This window comes from Balaenoptera acutorostrata, chromosome 6 (genome assembly GCF_949987535.1).
Source record: "Balaenoptera acutorostrata chromosome 6, mBalAcu1.1, whole genome shotgun sequence".
Taxonomy (NCBI): Eukaryota; Metazoa; Chordata; class Mammalia; order Artiodactyla; family Balaenopteridae; genus Balaenoptera; species Balaenoptera acutorostrata.
In genome coordinates, this window is record NC_080069.1 from 119825640 (window position 1) to 119853270 (window position 27631).

At 54.8% G+C, this 27631-nt stretch overlaps 1 protein-coding gene across 1 annotated transcript in view; it reads left to right on the forward strand.

Annotated features, from left to right (window-relative positions):
- The window catches only part of ASS1 (argininosuccinate synthase 1), a 51265-nt gene extending 25761 nt beyond the window's left edge, over positions 1–25504 (forward strand). The window contains exons 9-15 of the mRNA XM_007194500.3: positions 2369–2459; positions 5315–5399; positions 5931–5995; positions 14487–14618; positions 19482–19638; positions 23640–23705; positions 24933–25504. Coding sequence (XP_007194562.1) covers positions 2369–2459; positions 5315–5399; positions 5931–5995; positions 14487–14618; positions 19482–19638; positions 23640–23705; positions 24933–24978 — 642 coding nt within the window. The 3' untranslated portion in view covers positions 24979–25504. The remainder of the gene's footprint in view (positions 1–2368; positions 2460–5314; positions 5400–5930; positions 5996–14486; positions 14619–19481; positions 19639–23639; positions 23706–24932) is intronic.
- Positions 25505–27631: the final 2127 nt, after the last annotated feature.

The window sequence follows — 27631 nt, forward strand, 5'->3', positions numbered from 1 at the left end:
GGGTGTCAGAAGCCTCCTACTTCCCACTGCAGAGAGCTGGGATGCTGGTCCCTTGAGGGCTTCCCACCTCCTCTCTCCTTCCAGTGCAGACATTCTCATCCTGTTCGTGGCTCTGTTAAGTGTTTGGGAACTGATGGGCCGGCAGGGGCAGAACAGGTGGAGGTGGGAGGGAGGCGGCCTCAGGTGGAGGCGCCGGGGCTCTCAGCGCTGGTACCTGCTTTGAGTTCAGGCTGGGCTGGACAGCCAGTGAGTAGCCCCGGGCAGGTGGGAAAGGAGCTCTGGAGTCCTGTTGGTCACCCAGAGGTCCCAAGCCCTGGTTCACTTTGCCTTATGGGCAAGGATGGCCCTCGGGCCTGTCTGTTCCCAACAAATGTGGCGGTCGGCAGGACCCAGTAGGGCCTGGGGAGCCCTACTCCCTGGCATTTCTCTGAAACCAGCCTGATGCCCGAGCTGTCTCTGGCCACATCCCTGGTGCTGTTTCTCAGCAGAGCGGCTGGGAAACAGCATGGGGTGATGGAAAGAGCACAGGATAGGGATTCTAGGGTCCTCGGGGCTGACTCCCATGCCGATGGGGTGGGGTGGTATGATCTGGACAAGCAGCTTCTTTGTCTTTAGTTTTCCAACTGGTCCATGGAGGCATCAGGCTGGAGGTCCTTAAGGACCCTCCTCCTCCTTGGGTCTGTCTTGGAGGTCCGTTCTGGGTTCTTGTTCCTGCCCCACAAATGGAAACAGATGAAGGGATGCAGCTGGCCTCAAGCCACACAGCCCTTTGGAGGTGTGAGGGCTTCATCACTGGCCCCACCTGAGCTCAGAAGTAAAGCTAGAAGGATCAACTGTCCCTGTTTGCCCAGGACTGGGGGGTTTCTCAGGGTATGGGAACCAGGATGGTTGGTCACCCTGACATAGAGCCAGCAAGCAAAGTGACCGCAGATGAGGGATCTGAGGCACTCCTGGTGGCCCCACCTCTCCTGGAGCAGCTCTTCTCGGAGGGTGGCATCACCAGGAGGCTGTTCCAGCAGTCCTGTCACCTGCAGGGCAGGTTACAGCTTGTACCAGGCCCTCTCTGGCATCTTCTTGGGTGATTTTCATGTCTAGTAAAAAAATATAAAAATTGTCTATATATTTAAATTGTAAGGCAGTCAAAGGCAGGTATCGTTTCCCCCCATTTTACAGATGAGAAAACCGAGGCTCAAACTGATGAAGCAACTTGCCCAAGGCCCCACAGCCTGAGGTTTTGAATCCCGGCTTTGGGGGTATTTTCCACCACTCTGAAATCCAACACATCATTGTTGAGGGCCTCGTGGGCTTCCTGCCCTGGGCCATGTGGCCCCCACCTCCACACAGCATACAGAGTTGCACCTACAGTCCCCCTCTGCCTCTAGTTCTTCCTCCATAGGTGGGGTAACAGTACTTGACCTTCTTACCAAACGGGGCTGCAGAGAACACAAAGGAAGCTGCAGGTGCAAAGTGGCATGGGAATGTTTGCAGGGTTTTGAAAGGCAAGATTTAAGGGACTGCACTTCCCAGGATGTCAGCAGGTGGATAACAGCGCTGGGCCCTGGCATGCCCCCCGGGGACGGACTTGAGCAGTCAGGCCCAAAGGGACCCCACTGTGGCAAGTGTCCAAGCCACAGCCTTGTGTGTGTGGCGGGGGGGGGGGGGGGGGGGGGGGGCGGGGCGGGTCAGGGCCTCAGGAGTGGGAGGCAGGAGGGACTTGGAGAGTTCCAGGCAGCCAGCGGCCCCTCCGAGCTGCATCAAGACGACGGAGAGGCCCATTTTCCAACACGCCCAAGAAAAAAATATACATAAAGGTTGATGTGTTTTCAAATGGGTTTTTGCTTTGCTCTTCTCTTTTCTCCCTGTGAGTATTAACCTCGGGGACCCCGGGGACGGCTCTGCTCGCCAGAGCACCTGCTGGGGTCATGCGCAGTCATTAGCTTTGCGGTCAGTGCAGAATAAACCCCAATTCCCGGTGCCGGGGAGAGCGTGTGCGCCTGAGCCCGCTCCCGCTCCCGGGAAGCCCGCCTAGCGCCTCGCTCCCCCAAAGTCACGCTTTTCCTGCCTGACTAGCTCCTCCTGCTATATTCTACCTCCAGCTGCGGGGGCGTCAAAGAAAAAGATGAGATCAAGTTGAGGGGAAAAATTGTCTGATTTCTTGAGCCCTTTGTTTCCCAGGCCCCTGGCAAGCGGGGCTGGCTCCGGGTGGGGGGCTGGGAGGCCTGCTGGACTGGCCAGCCGATGGCAAGTGCCAGCAGCGCCCTGGTTCTGGAGAGGGGCGCAGGAAGCGGCGTGCAGGGTGTCCAGGGACTGGCATGGCACGGTTTGGCTCTGGCACACCGCCCTCCAACCTCTTTCTGTCTTTTGTCAGAACCAAGCGCCTCCAGGCCTCTACACAAAGACCCAGGACCCGGCCAAAGCCCCCAACAGCCCAGACATCCTTGAGATCGAGTTCAAGAAAGGTAGGTGCTCGCCTGTCGGGACTCCAAGGCGTGGACTCTTGGGGCCCTGGCTCTTTTCCCCTCCTTGCCTGGGAGCCTGGGCACGAGCCCTCTGCATCCCTCCTGTGTTCCTGGAAGCCAGGGTGCAGGCTGGGGCTTCAGATGTTCCCAACTGCCCCCTCCCCAGATGGCGTGATCTGTGGAAGCCTCCAGGCTTGGGATGAAATCACCCTCTGCTGATGTCCATCAGTTCGTGGGCACCAGGTCTGGAGGGAGCGTTCTAGTCCCTGAGCAACCACTTGCCAACTGCTTTGGCCCTTTGGGGAAGTCACTCCACTTTCCTGGCCTCAGTTTCCTCATCTGTAAACTGGGGATAAAAGAGTATCCACTGCCTCGTGTTTTCATGGTGCAGAATAAAATCTGGACGAGGTGTATCCAGCGCAGGACCCTGCCCCACAGAGGTGCTCAGCCAGTATGAGTCTTACAGAGCCAGCCCTGGGGGCCCCCCTGACCCCATAGCTAGTCCTAAGTTAGCGGCTTGATGCGTCTCCCTACCCCCCATCCTGGGTTCAAAGCTGCTGCCACTCTTGCTTGTGTCCTGAGCTCCTCATCTTGTCTGCTACCATCAAGAAGTGCTTGCTGGCCTGAACTGAGTGCCCAGCCTTGAGCCTGGCACCAGGGACAACCCCCTTGCCCTGAAAGATGGAGGGAAAGCAAGGCATGCTGGGTAATGGAAGGAGCAGGACCAGGTTCAAGGTGAGGGCTCAGAGTGTCCAAGGAGAGGACTTTTCCAGGAGGCTGCAGAAGTTGGAGAGGCAGAGATGGAGGAACCAAGAGGGGGCGTGAGGGCATCCCAAGCCCAGGCAGGGAAGCTGGCCCTTCTGTGCACAAGGCAGCTGCAGGGAGGGAGCTGAGGGAGGGGGCTCTGCAGAGAGGCCTTTCCCAAGGCACCTCGGAGACGGAGGATGGGGAGGGGCAAGCAGGGGCCCAGATAGATGCCCTGCTCTCGTCTGCCAGTGTGACCTTGAAAACCAGCTTCACCTTTCTGGGCCTCAGGCTCACTCGCCTATAAAATGGGCCACAGAAATGGATGCTCGCAGGTGCCGAGCATGGGGTATGGAGTGAGGCGCTGGGGAAAAAAGCCTGTTGATACTTTAATAATCTGCCTCCTCCCGGCCTTTCCCAAGAGCCTGGCCAAGTCAATGGGCATTTTCATCACTCCCCCCCCACCCCACCCTGCCACTGTCAGTTCAAACCCTTGAATTTCATGCCCCCTGGGACCAAAAGGCCCTTAGTCTCAGGCCCCTAAAGGTAGCTGGAGCACTAAGTCCATCTTAGGCCCACTCTCTCTGACCCAGGGCTGTGCTGTCGTGGGGCCTCTTTGGGCATCATCTCTGAGAAGATGATGAGATGAACCCAAGCAGCACGCCCCACCCGAGGTCCCCCGGAAAACTGGGAGGGCGGTGAGCGTGGGAGGTGGGCAGGAGGCAGCAGAGGGTCCTGAACACAGGCTCTGACCCCCTTTCCTCCAGGAATAGGGCAGCTCTGAGGGCTGAGCCCGAGAAGAAACGTGATCCATTTTAATGATTTGCGGACTGTCTGGAAAAAAAAAAAAAAAAGTAGACGGGAGGAACCCTCCTCGGCTACTTCCCATTCACTCTCTAGTTAATTTATTTGAAGTTTTAATCTAATTATTAACTATTTTAAAGGCTAAGAGGCTTTCTCTGGCAGCAGCACCAACAATGTCAGTTCCTCTCTGGGGCAGGCCCCATCCAAGGCCCCGCGAGGGCCATAATAGGACCGGGAGGGAGAGAAAGGGAGAGGGGAGAGGCGGGGGGTGGCGAGAGGGGCTTAAGGTTCATTATTGGGCAGACTTACATTTAATAGCAATTTACAACCAAGTTATAAAACCCCTGGAAATGGGGGTTAAGAATGGCGAGGCTGACAGCCCCTGAGCGAAGCCCCTCCAAGCGGCGCCTGGCTTAATAAAGACTCGAAAGCCGCTATTGAGGCCTGATTGGCACCCGATGGCTGGCTACATGGTAATGAGCTGGGCAGATGGGTGGGGGATTAGCCGCCAACTTTGAACAGCTTTTCTTTGTCACTGTTACAGCTCTCTTGTTAGTCCTCTAATACATTTATTGCTCATTTCACACCGCTCGAGAAAGTGCCCCTTGCTATTCAAAGTCAACCCCGAACCCACACACTGCCCCCCTCCAGCCACCTCCCCCCCGCGACTTGGCCCTTCCCTCCCCGAGCGGCTGCCTCCCTCCTGCCCTCCTGCCACCCCAGACCCAACTTCTCAGAATGCAGCCGCCTCCAGCACCTCGCCTGCTGGCGCGGGCATCATTTCACCCCCATCAATCAGATGGCTGTGTGCGGGTCTGGGGTACAGGGTTGGGGCTCGGGGGTCCGCCTGACAGACGTGGCCGGGGGCCGTGTGTGTGTGTGCGTGTGCGTGTGTGTGTGTGTGAGCTCAGCCGCACCTCAGCCAGGCGCTCCCCCCGCCCCGTAACTGGTGGGACAGAAGGTAGTCCCGGTACTCCCTCCTAAGACAATGGTGGAGCGTGAAATTCAATTAGTTCAGGGCCTGGTTCCAATTTCACAGCCCCTAAATGCAAAAGGGGCAAAGAGAATGGGAAGGGTGGGGGAGAGGTTTTTATTGCATTTTCCCTTTCATTCTGGGGGGCTTTCTCGCCCCTTCTCTCTCCCCAGCAGGCCTCAACCTGCACAGGGCTTTTCAAGGAGTCATTTGGAGTCCATATCTGTCACATCCATTTAAGGCGTTTCGGGCGGAGGGAAGGGGCGGGGTTGCAGGCACAGGCTCGTCCGCTGAGCTCCAGCCACGGGCCCACTGCCCTCTCCTCCCGCCCTAGGGGTCCCTGTGAAGGTGACCAACGTCAGGGATGGTACCACCCACAGCACGGCCTTGGAGCTCTTCCTGTACCTGAATGAAGTCGCGTGAGTGCCCGCAGCCCTGCCCGGCCTCCTGGGAAACCACCATCTTGGGCAAGCACCAGCCCGGACCACTGGGGCTGATGGTCCCAGCCTGAGGCTGAGGGGCCAGGGAGGACAGGCCAGTGTCCTGCAGTCAGCCTCGGCACAGCCCCATAGCCATGGGGTCCTCTGGTTCTGTGCGAGAGTCCTGGTGGCCCTCAGCCTTGGAAGGTAACAACACCAGGGGTCTACTGCCCCCTAGGGATGGTCCGGAACTTCCAAACTCTCTACTGGATCTGAGACCAGGGTAGAAGGAAAGATGAGCAGTGGATAGGGCTGGGTGCCACGTGAGGCCCAGGACAGAGATAAAGGAAGTTGCACGTTGAACTCGCTGTGTGTCCTAGGATAGCCCTTCCCTCCTTGGGCCTCAGTTTCCCCACCTGTCCAATGGGTGGTTGGACCAGGGGGCCTGGCTCAGATGTCCTCTGAGTCTTGGATCCCGAGACGGTGCCTGACGCCCTGCCTGTGACCCCGAGTGACCGGTTCTCCCCCCAGGGGCAAGCATGGCGTGGGCCGCATCGACATCGTGGAGAACCGCTTCATTGGGATGAAGTCCCGGGGTAAGTCTGCTCATCACCCTCAGGGGCATGCCTCGGCTCCTAGCGGCCCCTAACGCCCGAGTCACATGCGGGTGTTGCTCCTCCCAGGCTGACTTTGGGCGAGTCCTTTCACCCTGCCAGACTGTTTCCCTCCTGTGAAGGGGGGATGAGGGGCCCTTGGCCACTGATGCCTGAAGGCATCACGAGAAGAGCTGCCCCAGGAGCAGGGAGAGGCTCAGGGGACAGAGGAGACGCGGGCCAGGCCTGGAGGTCAGGCTCTCCTGTGGCCCTGGGGCGGGTCGGCCAGGCTTAGAGGCAGACCACGCAGGGCTGATTTCGTGGTCATTAAGGCTGCGTTGACGAGGCCAGCTGGCCTGGTGGGGTGGGAATCCCGCCAGGGGTGGGCGCTGTGAGCCAGCCAGGGCCTGAGGGCCTGTCCCAGGGTCTGGCATGGCATGGGGGCAGGGCTCTGCCTTGGTGCTGAGCGGCTGCCACCTTGGCTAAGCTGCCCGGCCCATATCCACCTCGGGCTGGGCCTGGAGGGAGGATAGGCTGGTCCCCAAACAGGGGCTCTGTCTTCTCTCAGTAAGCAGAGCCCCATGGTTCCCTATCAGTCACTCATCGTGTTGTCTGGGCCACACCCTCCCCCCGTCCACATGAGGGGATCTCCTGTTCCCTGGTGGTAAAGCAACGCTGCGTGCTTCCGGACTTCAGGATGCGGGGGGCAAGCTTTCAAGCAGTCAGAGTCCCTGGGTTGGGCACTCGAGTCTTTAAGCACCGGGGGTGGGGTTGAGGCCTCTTGTGTGGGCAGGTGTTTAACTCGCTTTGCTTAGGGTCAATTTAAAAGGATGACACAGCCAAATAAAACCAGGCCAGGGTATAGCCATGGCCCTTTGTCTTTCAGGGTGTTTTTACTAAGATTCTAAAATCCAAAGAGAGCCGATGGCTGGATTTCAGCGGTTAGAAAGGGCACTGGTCCAGAGGCAGGATGCTGGGGCTTTCATGCCAGGTTCGCTGTGCCTTGCTAGATGACCTTGGACTTGTTATCTCTGGGCCTCAGTTTCCCCAGGTGTAATGCGGTAGGCATGGGGATGGGAGTTGGATCATTCTGGCTCTGAGCTGTTTGAATTTATCTCAAAAGGGGAGGAAGGAAGGAAGGAAAGTGGCTTTGCCTCTTTCATGTGTTTTTTCCTCTTCGACACACATATACTCTGTGAGAAACAACCTAATTGAAACTCTCTCAGGAGGGAAGGCCTTGTGGAGAACAATATTACTATGGAGAACAATATTACTAATTAGCTGCTCCCTTTTATCCTCACTTACCTTTGTATCTTACCTATATTAACATCTGATTAAATGTCCCTTTGTCTCAGTCTGCCCTTGGGAGCCAGCACAATGCAAACTATCCAAGGCAGATCCCGGAGGGACCTTGGGGAGCCAGAGACCAGCACCCTCATCTTACAGGCAGGGAAACCAAGGCTCAAAGTCACAGGCACCAGGACCAGGACTGATGTCCAGACACAGAGAGGCATGGAGTGGAGGGCTGAGAGCTTGAACTCTGCTAGATCCGGGTTCTAGCCCATGTGTAATAGCAGGAAGTGGCCCAGTGGAGGAACTTCATAAATGGCAGCAGCCCCACAGGGATGCTGAAAGGGCAAAGGCAGCCTATGCCCTCTGGGTACCATCCGAGTGGCTCAGAGATGCCCACTCTGCACCTATTGTCACGTCCCTCCCATGCCCCAGGCAGGCATCACTAATTGATTGTGGATGTAGATCAGTGCTGCTGACAATGGAAAGATAAGGACTGGCCTGAGGTCACTCTCTGAAATGGCACGCAAGTGAACTTGAACGGAAGGAGGTAGTCATAAAGGCGCGAACTGGGCTAATCTGGGAAGACATCCTGAAAGAGGTGGCAGGAGAATAGGCTTCAACTGGTAGAATGTGGAATAGAGTGGAGTGGGAGCCTTCCAACGGGAAGGGTAGGGAAGGTAGGAGGAGCCCCAAGTGGCCAGCTGGGTGGTGGGTTGGGTCTGAGGCTGACTGACCCCCTGGAGACCTTGGGGAGGCACATTGAAGGGCTGGTGTCAGGGGCCAGGCCCTGTTTACCACATTTGACTCCCCATCTTGCCTCCATCACCGTTGGGAAAGCAACATAGCCTCTCTGAGCCTCAACTTCTTCATCTGTGAAATGGGTTGTGGTGCAGATCAGAGACCTGTTGACGCATAGCAGGAGCTGTGCCTGGATGGTAGACTTCCTACCTTTCCCCCAGAACTGGGGGCGTCATCACCACTGAAGGTGGGAGTCATGAGATTAGCACTCAGTTCCAACTCCCTTGGCTTCTGACCACCCACCTGAGGAAAAGATTCCTGGAGCACAGCCCTCACTCTGCCCAGGTACTGTGTGTGTACCTGTGGGGGGCTGTCCCTAAAAGCATAGAATTTAGCCTGAGAGTGGTACAGTCTTTGGGGAAGACAACCAGGGTTCTAAGTCCCAAGAACTTGCTGTGTGACCTTAGGCAAGTTGCTTTCCCTCTCTACGACTCTCACCAACAAAGGTGGGCACACTAGGTGATCTCACCATCTCCCTCTGGAAGTTCTAACTTGCCTATTTTCTGACTTGGGTTGGGGGGGTGAGAAAAGAAACTTGCTTCATAATTTTAGGGGGAGGTCTTGTTTTTTATTTCTCCACTCCCAATAATTCACTGTGAGAAAGAAAGGCAGGGGGTGGGGGCAATAAATGAGGACGATGTGGATTCACCCACAGGTCTACGTCAGGGGAGAAGCTGTTAATTGTCAATTATATTGAGGGCACAGCAGGAAAATGCTATTGTTTGTACCTTGGTATACAAGGGGAAAATGTCATTTGTATTGATTTTACAAAGCTCGCAATTGAAATTCGTTAAGGGCTTGGGGTTTTTTGGGGTGGGGGTGGGTGGCGGTGGATGGGTAGGAAGTTGGGCAGTGCTAGTGCCCTGGGTGTGGGGTGGCCGGGTCGGCAGCACTCGGGGCCATGGGGTCAGCGGGCCGGGGGCTGGGGAAGCTGCAGATGGAGTAGCTTTTGCTGTATTGTGGCTGTTCACATCGTCATTATCACATTATCTTTTTAACTCTGGAGGGGGGCTAATTAAGTGAAGTAAATGTAATCAGTGGGGAGGAGAAGGGGGGCAAGGAAGGCAGGAGGGAAGCAGGGAAGGAGCCAGCGCTGGTCCTTCCCTCACCTCCTCTCTGGCTGGTTCCTCTCCTCCCAGCCCTGCCCTGTGGGGCTAACCTCTGCCTGCTGCCACTGCTTCCCTCTGCCGACTCCCTCCGCCCCCTCCTCTCTGCCTGCTTTCTCTTCTTCCCTCCACTCCTCCTTTCCACTCCCTCCTTTCCTCCACCCTTCCCATCTCTCTCCCACTCTCCCGTCCTCCCTCACTTCCTCCTTACTCCTCCACTTTCTGGCTAAGAAGGAACAAGGGTTGCCACCCACCTGTCCAGGCCTCCCAGAGGCTCCACTCAGATGGAATGTTCCAGAGTGGAGGGAGACCTGTGAAGCAAAGGTGTTTGCATTCCCAGAAGCCTGGAATGGCCACACTCAGAGGCCTGCCCTGATTCCCAGGATGGGGACTGCGGGGTACCAGGAGCATAGAGGATGGCTAGAGCCCCACCGGGACTTGCCTCCCCCTCACCATGGCAACCGCCTCTATCCTTGGCCCTGGTACCCAAGAGGGGAGTCCTTGGGTTCCAGCCAAGCTCCCTTCCCCTGACCTTTCCAAATCCCTCCCTCTGGATACTGCTTTCCCAAATGATCAGAGGCTCTGGTCCAGGTGCCCTAGCCCCCAGCCCCACCCCCGCCCCCCAGCCGAGTTGGCGGGTCCCACTCCATTCTGCCAAATTGCTCAATCTGGGCTAACCTGGCAGCCTCAGGAACAGATGAGAAGGATTTAAGCGGTGGCAGCTGTTTTGGTCCCCTCCTCTTCCTCCTTGGTCCACTCTCCCCCAACCTCGGCCACCCCCCAGCTCTTCGCCCTTCTTCCCCACCCGCTCCTTGGCAGTAATTATGGTGTGATTGAAGCTGCTCCACGGAGAACCGCTGACACCTCTGTCTTTTTCCTGTAAACACGGAGAGATGAAAATAGACACTTGAATCCGCTGCGCGTGTCACTTCGAAGATGTCTGCTGTCTCTTCCACAGCGACACCGAGACTCACCTGTCATTTCCTCCTTCTTTTTGCGCAGTGGTTTGTATGCCGACTGTCAGAAGCCCCAAATCCATCGTCCTTTAGCATCAGGTTTCTGTCACTGGTTTTTTTAAAGTCATTTTTTTTTCCCAGAAGAAATACACAGAAATCATCTGTACCCCCTACCCCTGTGGAGAGGAGAGGGAAGATCTTTAAGATACACACACACACACACACACACACACACACACACACACACACACGACAGCAGCAACCTGAAAACAAGCTTTTTGATCAGTCACAATTAACTTTAACACCTTCTAAGAAAATGAACAGAAATATTAACTGAGCTGGTGTGTTTCACGGCTGTGGCTTTTCTTCTTGCCTATGACTCTTCCTGCGGCGGCCTTGGAGGGTTGACCGCTGTGAGGCTGGTTCTAAGGGCTCAAGAATGGGTGACTCTGCCCGCCAGGCGCTCTCTGCTCTTTTCCTGGGGAGCCTCTAAGGTGGGGCGATAGCGGGGGGCCCTAGGGCAAGCATAGCTCTTCCTCGATGGAAAGCATGGGTGTCCTCTCACCCTGCAAACCACCGGTGCTGTTCCCTCTCTGGACTGCGGGGAAGTGATGCTGGGAGATGGCTACAGCGTTCCAGAGACACACCCACCAGTACGCACTGGGGGACCGTGTCTGCGTGCTCACCTTCAGGCAGGTGTCGGCGGAAGTTAGAAGGAAAAGCAGCAGACACTTGCCATCTTCTCCTTTTCCGGACAGGTGGCCGGGGCCTCAGAGGGGAATGAGGTGGGCCAAGGTCACATAGCTGTGCACTCTCTGTAAAAGTGTAAGTTGCGAGGGACTTCTGGTCTACAACTCCGGCCCTACAAATACAGCTTGCACCCTGCCCACAGCTGGCCAGATGAGGACAGGAGAGCAGGGAGACAGCTAGGTTCTCCAGGAGCTGAAAATGAGGAGGGCCCCTGCCATTGGCCTGCCGTTGTGAGTGTGTGTGGCAGCATAAGGAAGGCTTTGGAAGTTTCTGAGTTTTTCCAAAATGTGGCAAAAAGTAATAATGAGGAGGAATCAGAAGGCCCATTTCTAGTCCAATATTTATTGAGTTCTTAGTATATACTAGGATGAGAAGACAAATAGGGCTTTGTTCTTGTCTTGCTTCTGGTGGCTCTTGGTGATAAAGTTTATGGGATAATTGAAAACTTGCTCCTTTCACGTTGCGGTCATTTCTGCCATTTTGGGGAGGCAGATATTTCCAAAAGTTCTGCACATCTCTATCTTTGGAAACAGACTGCTGACCTGTCAGGCCTTTCTCAGTGACCTGGGGCCATTGGGAGCCACTTGTCTGTGGCACATACTGTCCCCACAAGGAGCAGCTCCAAATCCTGCGCTGAATTCTTGTCTGCTTTTCATAGGTTTTTTTGTGTCCCCGCACACCCCCTCTCATGCTGTCATTTTCTCGGCCACCCATCTGACTCCAACCCCATCAACCTTTCTAAGCCCTTTCTGGGTTGTGTCTCTGAGCCATTTTGCAGAAGTGGATGACGGAGCCTGTCTGAACCATGTTTATAAGGGTAACGACGAGGCCTAGTGAGGGCCGGAGGAACTCCCCAGAGAATCGAGGGCTTGGGCCTGGTGCATAAACTTGGGGATGTGGGTGTCGTCCTACTGGGGAGGCATTTACTCCCACAACTGATTCAGGACAGCAGAGGTGGCCCAAGAGCTGCGGCCACACAAGTGAAACAGGACAGGCACATTGTAATCACATCAGCTCCTGGTCTCTTTGATGTGCATGTCCCCCGAGACCAGGATATCGGGGGTTTGTAGATGAGAGACTCACCCCCGCCCCGCCCCTGCCAAGAGGCTCTTTTCCGCTAGGGAACACCTCGGAGCCTTGGGAACAGCCCAGGGTCTTCCTCGGCCACAGCACCTCAGACTTGGGTGTCCTTTTCATGCCTGGTGAGCACTGGATCACTTGGCAAAGGCCCTAAGAGGCAACCTGGAGCAGAGATGGAAAACCTAGATGCAGGTTCCATTCCCCCTGGGCAAGTCATGTCCCTCCCCCGGGCCTCTGTCTTCCCATCTGTGCAATTGGTATGTTGGGCCGGATTAGCGTTTTAAGGACTGCTTGGTGGAGCCCAGGGTTTGCAGAGGGGCCTCTGCCCCTCCTCAGTGGGACATTGTTTTCGATTGTATATGCTGAGCTTCCACCTAAGACTGTTCGAATACAGCATTTGCAGCTAAGTTAGGAGAACGCAGGTGATCCTCAAGGGCCCTGACATTTCTGTGGTTCCCAGACTTAAAGATTAAAGACTAGAGAAGTTCTCTAAGGCGAAAGTTTCTGGCTACTCACATCAGACACAGCCTTGCCCATGTCCCCTTTGGACTTCAGAGTTGAAACAATCTCCTTTCTGGTTTTGGGGGTTTTTTAAGCATTTTTCTAAATTGTGGTAAAACATAGAAAACATAAAGTTTACCATTGTAACTGTTTTGAGTGTACAGTTCAGTGGCCTTAAGTACAACATTCACGTTGCTGAGTAACCATCACCACCCCCCATCTCCAGAACTTCTTCATCTTCCCAAAGTGAAGCCTCATTAAGCACTAACTCCCCATTTCCCCTCCTCAGCCCCTGGCACCCAGCATCCTACTTAGTTCCTATGAATTGGACTCTTCTAGGAACCTCACGTAAGTGGGATCACACAGTATTTGTCTTTTGGTGACTGCTTTATTTCACTGAGCGTCCTATCCTCAGGGTTCATCCATGGTGTAGCGTGTGTCAGAACGTCCTTCCTTTTTTTTTTTTTTTTTTAATTTATTTATTTATTTTTGGCTGTGTTGGGTTCTCGTTTCTGTGCGAGGGCTTTCTCTAGTTGCAGCGAGCAGGGGCCACTCCTCATCGCGGTGCGCGGGCCTCTCACTGTCGCGGCCTCTCTTGAGGTCTGAGCTCCAGACGCGCAGGCTCAGCAGTTGTGGCTCACGGGCCCAGTTGCTCCGTGGCCTGTGGGATCTTCCCAGACCAGGGCTCGAACCCGTGTCCCCTGCATTGGCAGGCAGATTCTCAACCACTGCGCCACCAGGGAAGCCCCGACGTCCTTCCTTTTTAAGGCTGAACATTTCATTGTATGTAGTGATCTCACTTTGTTTATCCACTCATCTGTTGATGGGCATTTTGGTTGCTTCCACCTTTTGGCTCTTGTGAATAATGCTGCCATGAACCTGGGTGTACAAATCCTTTCTGTGGAAAGACGATGGCGGTAAATTTTGAGGAGAACTGAAAGCTTGCCCCTTTAACGCTGTTAACGTTATGTGGTGGGAAGAAAGGGACTTTGGGGGGCGGCATTTGTGGGGATGGGGCGGTTATTCCCCCTCCATCAGGACAGCGGACACGGGGCCGGTTTATCCAGGGTGCTCACCCAAACTTCATTCACGAGGCTGCACTGCTGGGAAGAGGGAGCCCGGCCATGTGCCCGGGGGCCATCCTGCCTCCTGGAACCTTAATGCCCCCAAATCTGGGGTGGTGCTACTAATAAGACCTTCCTCTCAGGGCTACACTCAGCCAGGGCCAGGCGCCCCTTGTCACTTGGAGACCATGAGGTTCAAGCAGATTGTTTAGCAAATGGAGGATTTGGGCCTGAGGTGATGGGGAGGGGACCTAGCAAGACCGTCTTCCTGTGACCTTTTGGGTTTGGCCCCCATCACCTGCTGGTCCCCAGGGCAGCAGACAGCGCTGCTCAGGGGCCTAGATTCAGTTCCCAGCTCCACTTCAGCCAAGTCCCTTCTCCTCCAGGGCTCAGTTTCCCCGGCTGTACAGTGGGGTCAGCACAGGTGACCAAGGCGGTCAGGATTTCTCTGCAGAGACATGGCTGCAGGGGAGCCACCGGCTGAAGGTGGCATGTGTGGGCACACGTCCACGCGCGTGCATGCGTGTGCACAGCCGTCCCCTCCCCTGGCTCCCTGGTGGAAGGCAGGAAGGGACATCCGGGGCCCTGGGCTCGACCAGACTCGGTTTAATTACAGGTTTTCAGCTGCGGGCCGGTGGGCACGAGTTGGGAAGGAGGGGGGGGAGCAGCTCTGAAACCCTGTCATTTTCCAGCGTCTGAGGGCCTCTTCAAAGGGGGGCATCTAGACATTTTCTCCACAAGCTGCAGACTGGACTCTCGTGGCCCCAGCATGAATATAATGACGGATGCATTTTGCAGCAAGCTGGGCGTGAATGGGTCCGACTGGCTTGTCTCCTGTCAGACGAGTCATTATTATTTTTTTTTCTTTTTGTCATTTGCTGACAGTTTGGGTTTCATGCGTTTCTCTCTTTTTTCTTCTTCTCCCCCTGCCTGGAAAAATGGCTAGGTATCTACGAGACCCCAGCGGGGACGATCCTTTACCACGCTCATTTAGACATCGAGGCCTTCACCATGGATCGGGAAGTGCGAAAAATCAAACAAGGCCTGGGCTTGAAATTCGCCGAGCTGGTGTACACGGGTGCGTAGACCCTGCAGCTGCTCCCCTCCCCTCCCTCACACAGGGGCACCCTCCTCCCGTCCCGCCTTGCCCACTGCCACTTGCTCGAGAGCCCGGAAGATGCAGGGAGAAGGGGGTGGAGAGAGGGCAGGGGACGAGGAAGCGAGGAGGGGACGTCGGGACCTGCCTTGTTCACAAGGTGTGGAGGGAAATGCACCAGTGCCCCAGGCTGTCCCGCTGCCTCCGCCACCTGCGACCCGCATGACGGCCGCAGGGCCAGGCAAGCATCTTGTGTCATGCCTATGGCTGCCAAGTTTTATCCAGCACATGCCGGGTACCTGGCACTGTGTGGGAACACAAGTCATCCTAGGGGGCTTCCCAAGTTTCCTAAGAGAGCGGCGGCCAGAAATTGAGGCTCCGAGCAAAAGGAGCTTATATAAAGTTACACAACTGGACGTGGCCTAGCTGGGTTTGAGCCCAGGTCAGCCTGTTTCCAGGCAGAACCCGGAGCCGCTACATGAACTGCCTCAAGCAAGGGAAAACCTACCTTGACCAAGAACAGGGCCCCAGGCCTGGGCATTGCCTGGGCCAGATCCCCACTGGGAAGCCACCGGGACGGCCGAATGCCCAGCCCATGTGTGGAGTGTGGGCTGGGCTCCATTCTACGGGTGAGGAGACTGAGTTTCCGTGCCTTACCTGCTGTCACAGAGTAGAAATCCAGTCCTCCCGACTCCACATCCATCCCACACGTTATAACAGGGGTGACCAAATCCAGCCCGTTGCCTGTTTTTGTTCAGCCCATGAGCTAAGACTAGTTTTTACATTCTTCAATGGTTGGGGAAATTTTTTAAAAAATAATACTATTTCATGGCACGTGCAAATTATAGGAAATTCAAATTTCAGTGTCCATAAGTAGTTTTTTGGGCACCGCCTTGCTCATTCGTGTGCATGTTGCCTGTGGCTACTTCAGAGCTACACTGGCAGAGCAGAGTAGTTGCTAGAGGGGCCACATGGCCTGCAGAGCCTAAAATAGTTACTATCTGGCCCTTTCCAGAAAGGGCTGACTCTATTCTATGACATTAACATCTCCCTAATTTGAGAAATCACATCAGACAGCCCCTCTGAGCTGTTGGGGGGGACAGGCTGCCGTCTATGGGGGCCTGGATGTCAGAGGGACCCCAGGAAAGTTCATAGTAATAGTAACTGCCTGGTAGAAGCCTCCACCGCCCTCACCTCTTCCCCTCGTCCCCCACTCGGAGGTTTTGTTTCCTCTGAAACCTCCTAATCGCTGAAACTCATCTCAGGATTTCAAGGGGACATGGTGGTTATTGGCTGGCATTATTTTTCCCTCCCATTGTTCCCAGGAGCTTTGAAGCCCAGTTCCCCCCTTCCCAGGTACAGACAGGTGTTTAAATAACATCGTCTCCTGCGGGCTCTCTTGCTCAGCGGGGTTTCCACACTGAAAGGTGGATTTTGGTTACAAAGTGGGAGAGTCATTAAGACGCGGCAGGCTGCGATGGGGGGACAGCACCTGGCCAGGGGGCATCCGTGGAGGCAGAGCGGGGGCCGGGCCGCCAGCCTCCCTCCCCACGCTAGATCGGCTGCCACCTCTCTTGCTGCCCAGCCCTGAGCTGGGCACTGACGGGTATTATCTAATCTTAGCTGCACAGAGGGGAGATGAAGACGCTTGCCCAAGGTTTCACAGCTGCTGAGCAGTGGCTTGGAGCCCAGGACAGGCCGGCTTCAGAGGCCAAGTTCTCGGCCACTCCAGCAGATCCGAGGTGGGTAGGAAGCTGGGCTGGGGCCATTAGCAAGGGGTGATCAAGGGGCGCAGTAGTGTGTACAGGGCAGCCCTGGGTGTCAGGAGCACAGCTTGGCCCTTGGTGTGGGGCTGGCATCCCTGGACCAGGCTGCCTGGGTTGAGTCCTTGCTGTCACCCACCGAGCCCTCTAAATCCCCAAATGTTACAGTGATTAGGTTTAAAAGGAAATAAAATCTCAGAGTGGAGGCTCCTCCCAGGTAGTTGTTATTAACATGAACTTCGCCCAGGTGCCCCTGACGTCCAGGCTCCCACAGATGTCAAGGTCGGCCTCTGGCAGCAGCCTGTCCCCACCCCCCAACAGCTCAGAGGGTCTGTTTGAGGGGATTTCTCACATTTGGGATGCATAAAGGTTAGAGAGCAGGGATTAGCTTGAGTAACTTACTTGACCTCCCTGTGCCTTGGTTTCCTCATCTGAAGAATGGGGACAATTCTGCCTGTCTTACAGTGAGGACTCAATGCATGGATATTTGCAAAGCCTCCAGGACAGTGCCTGGCATGGTCTCTGAGTGTGGACGCAGGAGAATGGGGCCTTGCCTCTGGCTGGCTTTATGATCTTGAGTAGGTCTGTCTCCTCCCCGAGCCTCAGTTTCCCCTCCTGTAAAATAAAGGGCACGGGCCCAGGTCCCTTCTCCATTCTGTCTCGCTCCCCAGTTATAGAACCACCACTCTGCTATGGCACTCAGCTTCCTCGGAGCCCCTGTGGTCTCGGGGCACAGGGAGACTGAGGCCCGGGGAAGCCCTTCTGCCTCGGTCCCACTCCTAGCTGCCCTGACTACTGTGACCACTGTCTCCCCCTCCTCTCACCCCATCCCCAAATTTCCTGATCTGCCTGTATGAGGTTTATACAGACCCCCTCCCTCCAGAAGCACACTGGCCTCACCCCACAGGGTCATTCTGGCAGGACCCCAGCTTCAAGACCCATCTCATTTAGGGGGTATAGCTCACCTCTCCCCTCACCTCAGTTTCTTCGGCAGTAAAATGGGTATAATGCACAGAGGGTTGTCGGCCTGATTAGTACAGAATTTGGCCCAGCTCCAGGCCCCACCCACTGTGCATCCCCCAGCCTGGGACACGCAGGCTCTCCCCGGTGCAGCACTCAGGACTCACTGCCCTCCACCCCAGATTGGGTCTGCTGGGAAGAGAAATCTGAGCACAAGGCCCCCATGGCGGGAAGGGAGAGATCCTGAGATAAAGCCCAGGCCAGGCACTCCCACAGGGGTCTTTGCCCCCATATCTCTGGCTCCATCTCCCACCTCTCTTCCCGCCTGAGAACCTAATTATCCTGAGTTAGAAAGATGGCCGAGACACTGGGGCATGGTGGGGGGTGGCCATCAGTGTCCCCTCCCACGGGACTCTGGGCTAGAGTCAGGAGCACTCTGGATCTCACTGTGTGGCTTTGGAAAGGTTCTTTCCCTCTCTGGGTGTCTGTCTCCCTGTATACAGTGAGGGCTGGCAGAGACCATGTTCAAATCTTGAAAGCAAAAACTCTCACTGAATCCACACAACCCCCCCCCCACCCGGAGAATGGTTAGTATTACCTCCTTGTGCAAATGAGGAAACTGAGGCACAAAGAGATCACGTGGCTTGTCAAGGTGGAACCAGAGGTGAACTCAAAAGGCAGGACATCGGAGAGTGAGGACGCAACCCCTTCTCTCCCTGCCCGTCCCTCCCCCACGTCTGGAAGCCACCGGACCCATCGTGGAGAAGGCCTGCTCCCCTTTCCCACGGAGGGCCTCAGCAGATGCCCCTGGAGGCCAGGGCTTCCAACAATAGCCACAGAGCCGGGGCTGACCCAGCCCTTTATCAGGGCAGGAGATCGCGCACCATCTGGCCTCACAGCTGCCCAGGTGGGCTCACCTTCCCGGCTCTGTTTCAGAGAAACCCTACCCCTCTCGCTGTCCCTCCCCCAACCCTGGCCACGGCCCCCCTGCCCTCGGCAGAAACTGAGAGGAGCCACCGTCCAGACCCTGGGCAGACGGGGGACTGAGCACGCGGCCCTCTTTGGCCTGAGGGATCTGGGGGACAGATACGGGTAACGGGGGATGGGGGCAGCGCATTTCTTAGGCAGCTCGGGGATGTCGCAGCTGTAGATGGGAAAGCTCCAAAATGATCATATGAAGCACAGTTGTTAGAACTTGGGCCGACTGAGGTCAGGTCCAGGCCCCCCACTACAGCCTGTGTGATCGTGGAAGAGTCTCTCAAATTCCCTGAGCCTAACTTCCTCACGCAGAAAAGAAAGAGGCTAAGAGAGGTTTTTCTCCTGCGACTGGGAGGATTCAAAGAGCTGGTCCAGGTAAAGAATTAGCATGGTGCCTGTGCTTCATCTGCAGAAATCTTTGCGTGTGAAAATATTAGTAGTATTTTAAAGACAGGTCACTTGTTTCCAAGGGGTCTGCCCATCCTGAGGGGTGGGGCTCTTCCCAGCAGCGTTCACAGCAGCCCCTGAGCCCAGGGCCTCCATGCACAATAAGCCTGCTAGTCCTGGGAGGGCGAGGCTGTGTCATCCCCACTCAACAGATGGGGAAGTAGAGGCACAGAGAGGTGAAGGCCCCACACACCTGGTCTTTCTGACCCCGAACCCACCACCCAGCTGGGCACCCCCATCGCTCGGCCCCGGTAACATATGTCTGAGTCTTGCTTGAGGTCTCCTGCCCAACTGTCTGCTGCCCTGATAAGACTGAGCCCCCTGTGGGCAAAGGATGGGGTCCCTTCACCACTGAATGTCTGTGGTGTGAAGCAGTAGGTTAGATCCCCTCCTCCTGACCCTTAGGGAGTGACTGCATTGCAGGGTGTAGAGGATGACTCCTTACCCCCAGGAGCCCTACAAGGTCACAGGACAGGGGCAGGCGGGCTTGGTCCTCACTGTTGCCATTTACAAGTGCATGTCGTGCCAGAACTCCACAGTGAACAAGGCAGATGCGGGACTGCCCTCCCAGGCTCACGTCTGCCATGACGGGGTGAGGCGCAGGGTGCCTTTCCTAGACCCCAGTCCTCCCCACGTCCTGGCCCGAGGCAGGCACACGGTGGGCCTCCCCAGCACCCTCTCTTCTTCCTCCCTGCAGGTTTCTGGCACAGCCCCGAGTGTGAATTTGTCCGCCACTGCATCGCCAAGTCCCAGGAGCACGTGGAAGGGAAAGTGCGGGTGTCCGTCTTCAAGGGCCAGGTGTACATCCTTGGCCGGGAGTCCCCACTGTCCCTCTACAACGAGGAGCTGGTGAGGTAGGCGCCCCACCCCTGCCCCCAGCTGGGCACAGACCCGCATGTCCAGTATCTCCTCTGACTGGCTTTCTCAGCAAAGATATGCCCAAGCACGTGTAGGGTATGGGGGAGACAGTCCTGAAGATTATCCGCACCACCTCTGCCCTCATGGAATGTACAGGCTAGATGGGGAGAAAGGCCCCAATCAAAGGATCACCCAAGTGCAGGATTAGGGAAGGAGGTGCCGGGCTGTGGGGAGATACAGGATACTTGGGCTGGGTATAATAACGGGGGTGTGGGGAAGTTTCCCCATAGAAGTCATTTCTGAGCTGGTCTCCAAAAGAAAGGAGTGAACCAGGTGGAGAGGGGGCAGGAGAGTTTCCAGAGAGACTGTCCTGTGTGAAGGTTCTGAGCCTTGGAAGAACCCAGAACATCCCAGGCACTACAGGAACTCCAGAGTGTGAGGGTCCTGGAGCCAGATCTTAAAGGGAAGGACACATCAGACCTGTGGGTTTTTGAGGCCCCTCTTGCTGCTCTGGATTTGAGGGAGGTGGGACCTGGCAAGGGTGGACACAAGGGCTCCCCGTGGGACACGCTGGTGGCTTGGACCAGGCTGCTGGTTCTGGGAATAGAGAGCAGCAGATGGATTTGGCAAATATTTAGGAGGTGGGATTGAAAGGGCTTGGATGGGGAGGGAGATGGAAAAGTTCAGAACCACCCTGGGTTTTCTGGCACAAGCCGCTGGGTACACTTTGGTGGCAATGACTGAGTTGAGGGAATGGGGGGGGGGGCGGGAATCATGCATTTGGATTTGGACATCTGCAGGATGAATTTTCTCTGAGATAGGCCAGGAGAACTATAGTCGGCCACTGGACACCCAGGGCTAGAGTTGAGGAGAAACGTGGTCTGAGGACACTGGATGATGGGGCCAAGAGGAGACAGCCCAGGGGAGCGGCAGAGTTGGATGAGAGGGAGCCAGGAGGGAACCTTGAGGAGCTGCCCCCCGACGGGCCAGGCTGAGGGCGCTGAAAGGACGCGGGAGAGGCTGGGGAGCCCTGGCGGGCTGGGTCCAAGGTAGCAGTTGCCTATTAGCTGCACCTGTGTTTGCATCCTGAATGATAGACTGGCCTTGACCGAGGAGCAAGGTGTTCCCTCTGGAGTCCACCTGGCCAAACAAGAGGTGGGAACAGGCAGCCCCACCTGATACAAGTCCCAGGTCCAGCTTGGCTCAGGCTGAGGCCAGCTCTCCCCTCCCGGAAGACGGTCAGGAATTACAGTACGAGTTTTGTTTAGCGGTCAATATTATTTTCCTCTCTCCCTTCTCTTTGCCGTGTTGCGTTTCTCTCCCCCCTTCAATCTTCCTAAACACTTTAGAAGCCATAAATATAACCGAATCAGTTTAGATCAGTCGGGGTAAATGTCAAATTATCTTCTCTCTTTCTCTCTCTGGCTCTTTCTTCCCTCCCCCTCCAAATCAACAGCCTCTAATAATCTGTCCAACCCTTCATTAAGCCTTACAGTCTCACTCAGGGAGATTAAATGAATAAAGTAAAAAGGGAAAGGGGAAAAAAAGAGAGAAAAGCAGGAGCATTTATTCTCACTGTGTCTCCGACCATTTCCCTTTTCTTTCTGATTTCTACATCGCTGACTTGAAAGCCCTTGAGTGACAGCGTCACAGGGACCAGCGAGGAAACCGCGAGAGGTAGCAGAACTGGAAATGCCGCGGCACAGTAGGTAGAAAGTACCGTAATTATAGAGCAGGTCAGAGCCACTCGAATGAACAAAAATAAAAGCACAGAGGTTTTCTGTAGACCGTCAGGGGAGGTAAAAAAAAAAAAAAATCATTGTAAACTCTTTTTCCACTGGTACCCCCTACCCCCCAAAACCACAGATTTTAAAAGAGGTTTTTCGGTTCCCGAGAAACACCTCTGGGAATACTTCAGCAGTCCCGTGGGACAAGTTTGTCCCTGGATGTGGGCCTCTCTTTGCAGAGGCTGCTGGGGTGGTCTGAAGGGCCTGTTTGGGGGCAAGGGGGTGGCAGAGTTTGTTTCGACTCGTGAGAGATGGAGGTGAAAGGACGGATGCACACGGGGAGCAGGAAGGGGATCCAAGCCCTGCTTTCTCCCTGGGCTGAGCGCAGGGGCCCTTCCAAAGGGGACGAGCGCCTCAGACAGCGGGAGCGAGGCCAGGAGTCCGAAGCCCGTGCGATGGTTTGGGATGGGGGTGTGGAGGCTCAGGGCGGGGTCACGTGAAGCTTCGTTTAGCACCCCAGCAAGGTCTGTAGAAGCTATTCGAGGAGGCTGACGCTTTAGGTGGGTCCAGCCTTTCCCCTGCCTGGTGAGGGGTGCCGAGCTCAGCCCTTTGGATGTCTGCCATCTTCTCCCTTCACGGGGAGCTTGCTAGTCGATTCCTGGTGGCTTCAGCCACCTGAGCCCTGAAGGGACCAGTGGAGTTGAAAAGGAGGGAGCACTGAGAGCGTGGGAGTTCCAGCCTCAAGGTCCCCTGAAGGTCAGGGCGAGGGCGTGGCAGGGGGAGGCACAGAGCCCAAGTCCCGACAAGCTGCAGGGCAGCCGGGCGCAGAGACCCCGTTTGTTGTACAAAGCCCACAGCCCACAAAGAGCCAGTCAGAGGCACAGCCTCAGGGTCTCAGAAAAACGGCAGAACCCCTCTGCCCTCCTCCTCCCCGATCTCACCTCTCTGGAGAAGACTCCTGAGGGGACAGGCCACCTCCTTGTCATCGAACCTTGAGACTGCTTTGTCCTGAGGCTGGAGCTCTGCAGACATGAAGACAAGGGGCTGATTCAGGGCAGGACGCAACAAGGGGCCCGTGAGAAACGGGAGGGACCCCCTTCCCCCAGGGGGCTCAGAGGGTGGCCTCGCGGAGTCAGATCTGAGACCACAGCGCCCTGAACATATCAGAGTCGTAATTATCGAAGGCAGATGGATGATTGATTGCTGATGTCTGCACTCGCCGCCCCACCACCACCTGCCCCCCACGTGGGTGCTGTTCTTGTTTTGTTCTTGTTTCCTCAGCACCTGCCACAGTGCCTGGCAGGTAGTAGGTGCTTAATAAACACCTGAGTAAATGAATGAGTGACTGAATGATGTTAGTAAAACTGAGTGCTTACCTGACGCCAGGTGGCAGCTACATCATTTCACGTGGAGCCAGTGATAAGGCTGAGAGCCCCATCTCACAAGTGAAAGACTGAAGCTCAAAGAGCAAGAATATTTGCCCTAAGGTCTACGGCAGGGGTGGAGCCGGGATGTTCACCCAGGCGGCTGGACCTGACTGACTGGTTGGGAAGGGTTCCAAAGCGCAGCTAAGTGAGAACGCCCAAAAGATGAAGGCTGTCGAACCTGGAAGATGGAAACTGCAGATGGGGGAAAAAAAAATCTGTTCCACTGAGTATAGCAGGGGTTGACTGGGCACTTTTCAGAGCCAGCTGGCATGGGGTGGGTGCCCATGTTTGAGGATGGATTAGACTCGGTCTCACTCAATGGGCAACCAAGGTGAAAAAGACTTCGTGGACAGATCTTAACTGCTGGGGCCTCTCTGCAGCTTGAGGGATGCCGTCACGCACATCTGAGGCTGTTTGGTGTGTGTAACTCCTGGCCTCCCAGACCTTCAGGCCACTGGACATCACCAGCTGTTCCTGGGCACTCGTCGAAGCCCTCCACAGCCCGAGGGCAGAGCTGGCCCCAGTGCATGTCCTGAGGTTACAGATGCAGTGCTCTGGTTCGTGGGAGGAGTTCACTGGGCTGGCGCTGGCTGGACCAGGACCCAACCTGCCCATTTGCGTAGCAGGGATATGGCTCCCTGCTCTCCAGCCCCGGCGTGATCCCCAGCCCAGGGTAGGGCTCCCTGAATTGGAAGGAATGGCATGAGAAGCCAAAGTGCAGGGAGTATTGGATCAACACTGAGTAAATGCCTGGGTGTCTGTGAGGCTGAGGTCCCTTGGATGCCAAGGCCAAGGCCAAGGCCAAGGCCCGGGGGATGCTGACGAGCTCCTACTCTTTTGCAGCATGAATGTGCAGGGAGATTACGAGCCAGTTGATGCCACTGGTTTCATCAACATCAACTCCCTCAGGTGAGAAGCTCTGGGCCCTGATGGGTCCTCAGACCCTCCAGGTGTGGGGAGCAGGCTCTGATGGGACCTCAATGCTCTGACCACTGCTCTGCCCTAGACAAGCCCCACCTTCCTGTCCCTCCACCCACCACATCCTCAGCACCTGCTTTGGACCCAGCCTGCTCCCATCCTCTGCGGGGCCAGAAGGCCCACTTGTGACAGCCAAGAGCAACAGAGGGTCCTGGGCACCTGAGTTCCGGGTTTCTGGGTTCTGCTCTCTGCCTCTGACACTCACTCCCACCCTCTCCAGCCACCAGGAGCCCCTTTCCTGGGCAGGTTAGCAAGGGAAATGGCCGAGGGGTAGAAAGAAGCCACAGAAGGTCACCTGGCTAGCTCCTGCCTTCACATCCACATACATGAGCTTCAGGTCTAACTGGAACCATGGATCTCCATGGCCCAGTGGGGTGATACACACCATCTGAGGCCACTCAGACCTGGGTTCGAACCCTGCCTCTGCAGTTTGGTCTCAGAACCCTTCTGAACTTCTGGAAATCATAGGATGTTAACCATACCTGCCTCACAGGTGCAGGGAAAGTTTGATCTGAGTCCGTGGAAATCAAGCACTCTGCCCAGACCCTGGCACCCAGGAAGGGCACAGTGCCTAGCAACAAGTGCTCAGTGGGGCTGAGTCCAGAAGGCCTGTCTGTCCAGCTCTGGGTTCTTAATCACCAGCTTCCTTCTCCTGGGGCTTGGGGTCAGGAAGAAAGCATGAGTTTCTCTTCTCTCGCTGATAACATGCCCCCAGCACAAAACCATTTTCTCTCAGAGCCAGCCTACTGTCCCTGGAGCCGAGACTGGGAGAGACATGGATTCCAGCCCGACAGTCACCTCCACCTCCCCGCCCCCTTCACCCTGTTTGTGTTTTATGACTCTATAAACCCTTTTAAATGGCTCCGAACACACCGGGTTTTCATAATGGCCTCTTCATTTCTCCCATTGCCAGTTTAACGCTTTGTCTTAAACAATGGCAAGCAATGTTTTCCCCCTAAGATAAATTAATTACATTATCCCGATTGGAGGGCAGGAGGGGCCAGGGCAGGAGAGGGAGAGAGGGAGAAAAAAAGACAACTCCACACACATCTTAACAAACAGCTGCCCCGCCAGCGCAGCTCTGCCTGAATTAATTGAACTGAGTGCATGTTGTTATTGTTAATTTACATTTTTCTTTGTTTTGAATCTGGTTTACAGGCTGAAGGAATATCATCGCCTCCAGAGCACGGTCACCGCCAAATAAACCGGCTGACAATGGGGAGCTGGGCCTCCTCGCTTTGCCCATCTCCCAAGTACGGCCGCTAATTGTTGTGATAATTTGTAGTTGTGACTTGTCCTCCAGGGCTGGCAGTGCAGTGCAGGTGCCAGGCCCCGGCTTTGTTCCCTGGTCCCCTGGAGCCTGCAGAAGTGGTCAGCAAACGGAAGGGGCGGGGGCCGGCTGCAGTCAGGAGCTGTAAAATGACGATTAAAAAAAAATGATACGGGCTTCCCTGGTGGCGCAGTGGTTGAGAATCTGCCTGCTAATGCAGGGGACACGGGTTCGAGCCCTGGTCTGGGAAGATCCCACATGCCACGGAGCAGCTGGGCCCGTGAGCCACAATTGCTGAGCCTGCGCGTCTGGAGCCTGTGCCCCGCAACGGGAGGGGCCGCGATGGAGAAAGGCCCGCGCACCGCGATGAAGAGCGGTCCCCGCACCGCGATGAAGAGTGGCCCCCGCTTGCCGCAACTGGAGAAAGCCCTCGCACGAACCGAAGACCCAATACAGACAAAAATAAATTAATTAATTAATTAAAAAGAAAATCCTTAAAAAAAAAAAAAACTTTAAAAAAAAAAAAAAGATACATTGGTCTTTTGTTTATTTCTGCAGAGAGAGGAGTAAGAGTGTGTGTGTGTGTGTGTGTGTGTGTGTGGTGAATCATGCTTTTCTTAGACCAACCTTTGTGTTTTCTGACTTACGCACTGCCGAAGGCCACCTTTTGCCAGAGAACCTGTTTATCTGGAAGAATCGACCCCTCTCTCCAGCAAAAAGCGTGGAATCCAGAAGCACCCCCCCCGCGTCAGACCCTAGCCCAGCAGCCTGGCATTTTGATACCAGCTGTGCCCCTGTGGCACGTGCCACAGAAACCGAGGAGAGTTTAGGTGACAAACTTGGGGGCAGTCGTGCCCACAGCCTGCAGTGAACTCCCGGGAATGGTGGCCACGACTGACCACGCCAGGCTTCCCCACCGTGGCTGGGTGGCCTTAAGTGTCCTCCATCAAGGAGGAGAAAGAACCCAGGTAAGAAGAGCAGCCTGAGCACAGAGGACAAAAGCACAGACATAATTTGGTGGTGGTGGCAGTGGTGGTGGGGAGTGTCTACCTGGCTTACAAGGGTCCCTCCACCCTTCCTCCACAAACCACGGCCCAAAGCCGCCATGTTTGTACTTGACTCCGCCCCTTTGGTCATATCTGATTGGACCACGGCTGGGCACCTGACTAGAGCTGGGCCAATCAGAATCTCAGTCCCAGCAAGGGGGCCCAGGGAACCGGCCAGAAGCGAGGACAAGGGAATTTAGGCGTGGTGGGATGCCCTGTGGCTGGAAAAGCAGAGAGGGAAAAGGGAGTGATGGGAAGAGTGGGTGTCTGGTTTAGAATCCCAGTTCCCATCCTGGTAGGCCTCATGGAAGCTGGCGGCATTTCTTAACTTGGATTCTCTGAGACACTGGTGTTCTCATAACCAATTACCATTTAGAGCTTAATTAAGCTGGTGAGAGAGTTTGTGGTATTTGCAGACAGAAGCGCTGTTACCGGGAAGACTTGAGTGCTGGTTGCTCTGGACCCTTCCCTGGTTCTGACCTCCACTCCATTGCCTTCGTTAATGAGGGTTTCTTTCAAAAGAAATTTTGTTTTTAAAACTTGTTTTCCTCTTATTGTGAAGGTTACAAATAAATTATTCAGTGAATCTTAACTTTGTGCCAGACACTTTGCTACACACTTTATTCACATTATCTCTTTGAATCTTCAAAATGACACTGAGGTAGATGCTTTTATCTCCGTTTGGTGGAGGAGGCCACTGAGATGCAGAGGAATTGCTTTGCCAGCTTTCAGTCAGCTAGCAAGTGACAGAGCCAAGAACCAAACTCTGGCCTGGCTGACCCCCCAAATCTTGTGTGTTTATGTCCTTAACCATCATTGGGCTGCATCTTATTAAAAAACAAAACAAAACACAATCTTATAGAAATAACTATCACCCATCATCTCACCACCCAATTATAAACACTGCTTATACTTAGTGAATTTCTTCTCAGTCAAATTTTTCTATGCTTATAAATATTTTTACAGAGTTATTTAGGATAAAGTATTCTTTTTTCTTTTTGGCCGTGCCACGTAGCATGCAGGATCTTAATTCGCCCACCAGGGATAGAACCCATGCCCCCTGCAGTGGAAGTGGGGAGCCTTAACCACTGGACGGCCAGGGAAGTCCCTAAAGTATTTTAAAAGCAAGTGTTTTGCCCTGCTTTTAAATTAACATTACATCATAAACAGTTTTCTTCATCAAAAACTCTTAAACACTTTCAACAACTATGTAATATTCTATTATATTGATAGCTGTTAACCTTTCCCCATTTATAGATTTAGTTTTTCACTCTAAACTATTTTCCTGCCTTTTGCTGGATTTAATTGAGTATTCTTAGTAGTTGGTTTATTAGCTATGCTTTTTGTCTTTTCAGTGGTTTCTCTAGGGTCTACAGTATCCATGTATCTTTAGTTTACAACAGGCTACATTCATTAATGTTGTACCGTCTCATGTGTAATACAAGAATCTTACAACAATACAATCTTAGAACATTTCAGTTTGTGCTTTTGTTGTCATATATATTGCTTCTACAAAAACCCACAATATGTTGTTATTTTTT